General features: G+C 38.1%; 1 protein-coding gene across 2 annotated transcripts; it reads right to left on the bottom strand.

Moving 5' to 3' along the window:
- Nucleotides 1-987: 987 nt before the first annotated feature.
- Nucleotides 988-3,621, bottom strand: LOC133132737 (lysozyme g-like). 2 transcript variants are annotated; one of them, XM_061248412.1, is made up of 5 exons: nucleotides 3,496-3,621; nucleotides 3,252-3,335; nucleotides 2,341-2,537; nucleotides 1,372-1,510; nucleotides 988-1,266 (listed from the first exon to the last, which is right to left on the bottom strand). In XM_061248412.1, exons 1-5 carry the CDS (start codon nucleotides 3,497-3,499, stop codon nucleotides 1,133-1,135), a joined length of 558 nt encoding a protein of 185 aa, XP_061104396.1. In that variant the 5' UTR covers nucleotides 3,500-3,621; the 3' UTR covers nucleotides 988-1,132. The 2 variants fall into 2 exon arrangements, with proteins under 2 accessions (XP_061104396.1, XP_061104395.1); XM_061248411.1 differs by having other exon boundaries at nucleotides 3,252-3,359; nucleotides 3,496-3,514.
- Between the last annotated feature and the right edge of the window lie 5,962 nt (nucleotides 3,622-9,583).

Here is a 9,583-nt window from a genome sequence, read left to right as displayed (position 1 = left end):
ATAGTGAGTTGGAGGAGGAGGTATCCGAACAAGAGGACAATCTGGAATTGACTTATCATGAGAGTGAATTTGTGTAAACCAGCAGCAGTGGCAGCAGTGGCCTCCCAGTAAACAGAAAAAAGGGCATAAATATTTCCAAGAACTGCCAGGTTGAATGGTCCTAGGCCCTACTGAGGGCTCCAGCATGTTCATCCACCGATATAATAGGGATGGTCCCAGGGCCCACACATATGGCGATGTGACATGTCTGTGACTTCATGTCTGCTTCTGAGCTCCTGATTCCTGCCTCAATTTAAATTGGAATGAAATTACCTACCTTGAGGGAGTCAACAAAAATAGTTGTTTTGTGATGCATAAATACCTTGTTTCATATTGATTTCTCACAGTTAACATGAAAGTCCAGGCCCACCCACCAAGGGGAAAAGCTTGGCAGAGGTTCCATAGGGAATCAATGGAGTCAGTTAAACATAAATTATATAAATTGGGACAAAATCTACTGTAATAATAATAATAGCAAATAATAGCTATTTTCAAAATGCTAGAAAGCTGCTGTGTAGCTTATTGCACCACAAAACGATCTACATGTTTAGTTCTTTGCAGTGCTTCGGATGTCACCAGGAACTGATTGCTTGTAAACTATGTCAAACTAAAAGTGCTTGATCTACTTTTTTAAATATACATTTTCAATATATATCCCACTACATTTGTAGGGTTTAGTCCCCATTCCAAATTATGATCAACCAATAATTACTCTACATGTTTAGTGAATGTTCAGCCAGGATGAACATTGACCTTTATATAATAATATTTTAGCACTATCCAGTGTTGTTCTTGTAGTAGCCTACTGCAGGCATTCTCTGAGAAAGTGAAAGTGAAAGTGACCAAGGGCCCAGTATTGTAAAATGAAAAGCTAAACTGAACAGGCACTGTTCTACTACTTCTATAAGTAAGTGTGGCAGAAAAAATAATTTACAAAGAAATAGAAAATATTTTCATGTTTTTTATTAATTTATCAGATTGAAATCATACACCCAATCAGTCCCCAGAACCCGACATCAACTGCACTTGCAATTCTTAACTAAATTGTTTTGATTGAGCCATCTGAATTCCCCATCCGTGCCCATGGTCCTCTTTAAAAACCATTCTGCTTGAACCATTGGGATCTCGCCACTACATCATTGGAATAGTCATTTCCAGTGGTGCCAACATCCATATGATCATAAGTTCGGACATTTCTGGGTCCGGCGTTGTAGGCTGATATCCCTCCTGAAAGACAGAGATGACCAAACGTCATCAAATGTACAGACATACAGCTTCTGCATGCATGAAAGCCGTGCTGTTGACATGGACCTGAGGCATTCAAAATGATACCTTTAAATTGGTGCTCCTTGGGCCAGTCTGGGAACTTGCGCCTGATTTCGTTGATGAAGTCGATCAGAATCTGGGTGCCTTGGCTGATGTGCTGCTCGCTGTCCCATTTTCCCAATGGCGTGTGGTACCGCTTGTCAATCTGTAGCGTGGGTAAAATTTTAAACTGCTGACACATGTTATATGAACCGTAGCAAATTAACCGTGTTTATCACACAGTAAAAACTGTAAAAGTGACTATTTATTGATATTTTCTGAATTAATATGCTGCATGGCAGAATGGTGTGGTATATTTTTCCTTTGTAATACATTACATTACATTACATTAATGGCATTTGGCAGACGCTCTTATCCAGAGCGACGTACAACAAAGTGCAAAGTGCATACCCATAACCAGGTATAAGTGCGCTGAAAGACCCTAGAGGGAAGTACAATTTCAACTGCATAATACAGTGAAGCCTATTCTGAACATACTGTATACTGGATGGCCTGACCAGCCTAGACCCCTTGGTAAAATACTTATTCATCCATAGAATCCAGTTCTCTTCAGTTTCAATGCCTAATTAGCTGAAAGGAGGCTAATTTGAGAGGTCACACAGACAGTAAATACATAGAACATTTTGCTGCCATTTTGTAAGATGTTGGTAAGAAATAGATGAAAAAGGATACAGCTTGTGTGTATTGTATGTGTGTAAAATGTTCTATTTACTGAGGAATATGTCCATAATTAAGAGCATGGAATTATAGGTTTCTATCAAATTTTTGATATCAAATATTAACATGGGAATGCTGTTATGTTTACCAACACAAAAGAGTAAGCATCTGTATGCTAACAGTGTGTAGAAGCAATGCAGAACAACAGAGTATGTAATTTCCCCTAAAGGGACAAACAAAAGCTGATTTATTTCAGTTCCTCTAAATCTGTAATGGACGGTAGTTTCAGTTCTGGTTGCAGTCAGCAGTTCTACGCACCTGCATGAGTCCGAAAGCATTCCCATGGTCGCCCCAGCCATCCTTCAGTGCCGCCCCGGCTCGAGACTCCCTGGAGATGATCCCACTAATGATGGCCGGGTCCATTTGGTGAGCCCGTCCCACTTTGATGATGAGGTCACGGTATTTCTTCATCCTGCCGAGGTCATGTTCCGCGAGCTTGCGGGATGCAGCCACTCCTTAAAACAGGAAAGAAAACGAGGCCTGTTGAAAATATTTAACTATGACCGGCTGAATAATAAAGTATCCTTTTGGAGAACAGTTGACCGACTGTAGTATACACTTTATAACTTTATTCAGCTTTGTGTGCATTGTATTAATAAACATTCAATACAAACCATATAAGGATAAAATACATTATTGGGATAATGTATTTTAACAACAGCACACTTGGAATGTCTTTTTTGCTTTAGCTTGGGTTTCTATCAGTGGAAAAAAGCGATAAACAACATAAACGAGGTCATGTTCCGCGAGCTTGCGGGATGCAGCCACTCCTTAAAACAGGAAAGAAAACGAGGCCTGTTGAAAATATTTAACTATGACCGGCTGAATAATAAAGTATCCTTTTGGAGAACAGTTGACCGACTGTAGTATACACTTTATAACTTTATTCAGCTTTGTGTGCATTGTATTAATAAACATTCAATACAAACCATATAAGGATAAAATACATTATTGGGATAATGTATTTTAACAACAGCACACTTGGAATGTCTTTTTTGCTTTAGCTTGGGTTGCTATCAGTGGAAAAAAGCGATAGTATACCTGAGTGAGATAAGATATGTATTACTTTCTAGCCCATCTTTATGGTTTGTGCATTTTTTTCATTTGGAATTCCACCATCCAAACAGTAGTGTGTAACAGTGAGTACTGGATATAATGCAGGCTCTCACCTTGAACAGTCAGGTTGTCTTGGCGAGCAGTTTCTTCTGATGCTCCTGTTGTTTCAATGTCCATGACATCCCCATAAATGCAAGCTATGAAATAGCACAAAAACAACACTATTATGCTGTTAAAATAATTTCATATATCACACCAATAAGCCATGGAAAGTGGGAATATTTCACTAGAGTATAACATAGCAATACACATACTAGTGAGGTATAATTATTTTAAAATATTTTGGAGAGAACTTACTCATGTTGCTATGCTTCCTTGTGGGTTTCCTGTTGTGTGCTGAGAATCTCTTGCAATATAGTTGCGATACCAACTTGCCGAGGTGTGGCAAGAGAAAGTGAAACCAGCAGGCAAGTCCCCCTGCATTTTTTCACTGAATATGTCTGCTGCAGTTGCAAAAGGAGGGGAGGGGCTTGGCACAACTATTTACAGTTCAGCAAAGTCGGGACTCCCCAGAACTTTCCAAAAAGTTCCACTGCCTCAATTTAAAATATTCAACAATAAGAGATTTCCAAAGCAAAGCAATTATTACAATACAGCCTTCCCCAATGAAAAAATTGCAGCTATAAAAAAACAGAGAATTGTGAGCTCATAGGAATTGATATTACAATCCATTGAAAATCGACATCTTCTAGATGACTTTAGTGAGGGTAGGGGTAATCACTTCATAGGGATCATCAGAAGTGGCATCCCAGGCCCACCACCGTCTGCTTTGACCCTTACTTCTGGTGGATGGTCATCTAGAAGCCCAGTTGTGATCCTTCTACTTTAGCCACAGCCAGTAGCTTGACAGCTTGTCAGAGGGCCTGTCCTCAACTCCCCATCCCTTGCAGCAGTCTGGTAGCTGCTGTGGCTACAAGCCCTCTGTAGCCGACCTCTACCGGGAACACCTGAGCTCTCCAGCCACATTTGTACTGTGTCTGCATACATCAGCCATTTGAATTTGTATGTTTCACCAACAGCTGCTTCCCATGGCACAGTTAGCTCCATGATGAGCAGGGACTTCTGTGAGGTTGACCACAAGTCAGGTCAGGCCTGAAATTGGTTGTGATTATCTCTGGTGGAAAGACAAGAAAAAGATCAACGGCTTCAAAAGGTTAACAATCATATGGATATACAAATCATATGGACCCAATATGGAAGTAAATACCCGCTAAAATTACAGCTGACAGTTGCACTTTAAACTTGTTTATTAATTGTTTCAATTCAAATCCAATGTGCTGAAGTACAGAGCCAAATAAAAAAGAAATGTATCACTGTTCAAATACTTACTGACCGAACTGTACTGTATATTCACATCCACTCCAGCTTCTTAACCTAAAATCATTATACAGCTCCCTATTAATAAAAATAAGAAATTAATTGAAAATGAATGCTGATCTAGTAGTATTTCCTAGGAACACATACAACATGATATGGTGCTTGCAGAAACCTTTTACATTTTCGATTATTTGTGATTTTTTCAAAACATGGACGCTATTTCTTTTGGTTGAATTTTGAATGTGTATTTTCTTAAATAATTTTGAATAAGTCTATAAGAGGCGGTATGCCAAATTATTATCAAATCGGACATTTTTGTAGGAATAGCTTTTCAAGTATTTTTCTGAACACAATGGTGAAAAATGCAATGCAGAAACCTCACATTTCCTTGAGGGACATTTGTTCCTCTTAAGGAGATGGACCTGTGTACCAAATTTTGTGAATAGGTGCAAGGTAAAAAACAATGAAAAACACAATCCAAGGATCTAGCCATCCAAACAAGCATATCAAATTTGATAAGACACGGACATACCAGCATAATGCTGGCATAAAACTGATTTCAAGCACTATGTATGTTGACTCCTAATGATAATGGTAATAATAATTTAAAAAACATGTACACTTTATTAGGAACACTATGTTTTCAAATGTTGAAAACATTCCTTTGAGATTCTGTTCCATGTTCACATAATTGCATCACACAATTTCTGCAGAGTTGTCAGCTGCACATTCATGCTGCGAATCTCCTGTTCTATCACATCCCAGAGGTGTTCTATTGGATTCAGATACGGTTACTGGGAAGACCACGTCATGTTCATGAAACCAGTTTTCATTTTTGCTTTGTGACATGGTGCATTATCAGACTGGAAGTAGCCATTAGAAAATGGGTACATTGTGGCCATGAAGTGATGCACCTGGTCAAACAGTGATGCACCTGGTCAAGCAGAAAACATCGAATATATAGATCTTTATTTATAAAGCACTTTTTCAAACAGAAGTTACAAAGTGCTTTACAGAAATAAGCATAAAATCTATGTCACAAGCATAAAATCAAGATAAAACACGAGATCATTTCAGTATCAAAATAATTTAAAACATGGTAAGTGTCTTGTACAGGGTTTCGTACCCTTTCCAACAAGGTATAATGTGTCATATTCAGGTGACGGACAGTTCAATAATATTGCTGAATTTGCAGAGCAGAATTAATTTACAGATGTGTGTAATTACAGGATTTGGACTTGCTACAGATAAACCTGGGCTAATGGGGCTCTGGTTAACCTCATTTTGAAATAAAGTTCAACTTTAAATGTGATTGGTTCGAAAGCATTAGGGTGAATAATCCTTTTTGGAGAGCTTTTGGGCATGCTTTATAAAAACATACCCTCATATATTTGAATAAAATACATGTGAATGTAAATTTTCTTTACATTTGGTATAAAAAATCTGTTTTAATAGAAAAATAAGCTTTTCTGATCATTCATTTTTGATGAAAGATATGCAGATGTTTTGTATTTGAAGATATTTGGGGGACACTTGAGGACATCTGGGTGCAGTTTTGGGAAAACTTGACCAGAAAATACCTGTTAATATCTTTACCATATTTTGCACGCAAGTTGACATAAAGTTTGTGCACAAATATAAAGTAGTTTTGGGTTGGTCCTTGACTTAGAAACTGAAATATTCAGTGCTAAACATCATTTTGTCATTACATACTCTGACATGAATTTGTTCTGTCTCAAATTTCTGAATGGTTCTTTAATTTAAGTCTTCAACCATGTGTGTGCAGTCAATAGTGATATTGACACTTTTATAGGACCAATACAAAATAGGTGGAAATTGCCCTCTAGGGTAAAGTGGACAGGGTAAAAAAACAAGCCTATCCCCTCTTCTAAAGCTCAGCTGCTGCTTCCTTTTACACTACAGTTCACAAGTAAGGATTACACAGACATGAGTTTGGAGAAGTCACTTCACTTGCCCCCCCCCATCAACCAGCATTGAAATACAGGCCCCGGATTGACCATCCCGGGTGACTGAAGCACTCCCTCCCTGGGAGATAATAGAGCCAACTGCCTGTGGGGCTGATGGCAACTGTGGCACTGGCACATTCCAGATCTGATGGCAGAACGTGGAGGCTGTCTGCACAATACATCAAATAGATGAATGACCCAGCAGCCAGTTGAAAAACCTATGCCTTTTGACTCCACTACTTTATCTTTAATTTTTTTTGCTGCAATCCTAATGTACTAATGTGATCCTAAGTTTTCAGTGCAGCAAAGTGTTTTTCCTCCCAAAAAAGCAGTTTTTAGTTGTAGGAAATGACGATGGAGGGATTGTGTTAATAAACTTGTACTTTGCTTGTTTACTGTTACTGTTTTCTTTTTTGTATGACAAAAAGGGTATTATTGACAGTCCTGAATGAAAAGAATCTGTTAACAATGTGACTTGTTACACTATAAATGCCTGGTGTTTTCAATTCTAACTGTAATTAATGATCAATTTTTGCTTATCTTTGTTTTACCAAACGAGGATTATGTTCTGTGTATGGACAGTTGATTGACAACATACTGTATGCCCTGTCTCTTCCTGTTACTGATTTAATCATAGTTTTCTGCCATTTGCATGAAGTACCTTTTTCCATCCACAAGATGGCGATAGAAGAACATCAGAATTCTTCTCTCGTCATGTCTGTCCTGTTAGCACCTTCCTGTTAGTGTGTTGTTTGGAAGACCTGCAGCCTGACTAATTTACCAGTTATGGAGATACATTTCTTTAAAGAAATTATAGAACTTTGAATACCAGGTTTTACACAATCCAATTGTTTTTTTTATGCAGAATGTGCTTTAAACTGATTTACTTTGTAAGCTTTCTGTTTTTACTCCCTGTTTTCCTGTAAACCAAAATGCTTGCACAAATGTTCTCACCGGCAGAAACCATCTTTGATGCCATATTTATTATTATTAATTTCGACTTCATCCAGACTTTTTTGCAGTGCAAAATGTCTTCCTTAATGAAACCTAGCAAACTTTGGATAAAGCACCAAATATGTTTAAAGCTAAGGTTATGCATACATTTATAGCGATCATCCTGGATGATTTAATATGTACTTTAACTTTCAAATAATGGTTACTTTATGTGTGAGTGCAGAGCATTGTGATGTGGAAAAAACAGACAAACAAATAAATGAACAAATAATAAAATATCACCGAATCTAGACAAGAACACAGGAACACAAATATTTAGTTTTTCAACTAAATTAACTAATAGTGATTTACCTTTAGGTTTCAATGTGACATGGTGCCTTTCTGCTGCACTTTTAGAAGATCCAGGTGTTTTATACAGGTGATAATGCTTTTGCTTCGGGATGTGTCTGCTGAATACTGCGAGGTCCGACTATTCTGGCTCCATATCGGAAACTTAGTACCTTAGTACCTACATCAATAAGGACAGCTTCCTTTTGGAGGTCACCAAACTTCATTTTTAACTCTACTTGTTCATGCCAGAAAAACGTTAGTTAATTACCAAACATTCCGTTTCTCAGGATACACTGAGACACATCCATCTATAAACCTCTTGCTATAGGTTTACCTTACCACACAGCACAGTTTACATGGACAAACTATTAAGAAGGACTTACAATATCAGCAGGCCATTACTTACATTAAGAATTTTTTTTTCCTGGAAAGGATGTGCTGTTTCGTTTCATTGGTTTGTGAGGCATGTACAGTATGGGGGAAAATGTGTGCATCTAATTCTTTGGCTTTTCTACTGCATACAGCAATCCTGGACATAACCTTGTCCTCAAAGGCCTTGCATTTCCATTGGAAATAAACCAGCTAGGAACCTGAAGCTGAGTTCAAACCAAATAATTTGTATTGATAAAATAGCTTGTAAAAGCATGAAGAGAATTACATACATGACGATGAGTGGAAATGCCTGGGGAGTATGTTAGACAATCATCATGTATTACCAGTTCCCGTGACACTACTGAAATTAAATTGCAGTAGTTTTACTTAAAATATAAGCATATTGCCTGGCAAAGAACAGCTGCCAAGTAATCAATTCAACCATCATACAAAAACCTTCAAGTAACATTGCACAGGCATACCTCTGAGTGCCTATGTCAATGCATTGATCTCAAAATGCAGCCGACTACTGTGAAACATCTCCAATGAATGCATTTTTCTATATTTCGGTCGGGAAAGCCCAGGGCATTTCATGGGATGGAAAGTCCTGCGTCCGATAAATTGTTTTCATCTGATGTCTCCCCACAAGTCCTATCTGTAAAAACTGCAGCCTCCCACCACCCCTCGCCCCCCAACAGTCTCCCAATGACTGTCTGGCCCCTCCTCCTTTCCTGGTGGATTCATATAAATGTGCGGCACAAGCGAGTTGCAAGGTGGGTTCCTCAGAGACCACCAATGTATTCAGCTCTAGCAGACAGGCTTCATTGCCAGCTGGACCGGAAAATTCCACTGCCTTGTTTTTTTTGCCATCTAAAAGCAAGGTCAGGCCAGTCTGAGATGGATTCATAGGCTGATTGAAGCTGATATTTTAATTGCTCCCACCAAAGCAGAATCTCATTCATTCTCCACAGCTCTGTCCCTTTAATTCCCCTTCAGACCAGGTACTTCCAAGAGGAAAAACATATTTTGAATTAATACTTTTACTTCAATGTAAAAACAAATGTACCTGTATGAGTGCTTGTACAACTACATTTGTGGTGTAAGGGATGAATGTTAATTCAAAAAGGTGCCTGTATTATGCACAGGTCATTACTGGCTAAAATTTAGCTGCCTGTTAAATTAATTTAACCAAAAGGTTGCGCTTAAATCATGGTCTACTATGAGCACTTGAAAGCCAACATATAGGAATAATACCATTACAATATACAATTTAGTCATTTAGCAAAAGCATTTAGCCAAAGTGACTTAATTCATTACACAACAAGGAAAATAATATTCAGAGACACCTCTTTGAATGTGCTAGCAAAACATATTCACTAGAAGAAAATTATTTTCACAATATCTCAGAAAAGATCAACAGTTATTAAACAATATCAATAATACTG

This window comes from Conger conger, chromosome 7 (genome assembly GCF_963514075.1).
Source record: "Conger conger chromosome 7, fConCon1.1, whole genome shotgun sequence".
In the NCBI taxonomy this organism is placed as follows: Eukaryota; Metazoa; Chordata; class Actinopteri; order Anguilliformes; family Congridae; genus Conger; species Conger conger.
The sequence above is the reverse complement of the archived record's forward strand: the minus strand, read 5'-3'. Positions and strand labels throughout refer to the sequence as shown.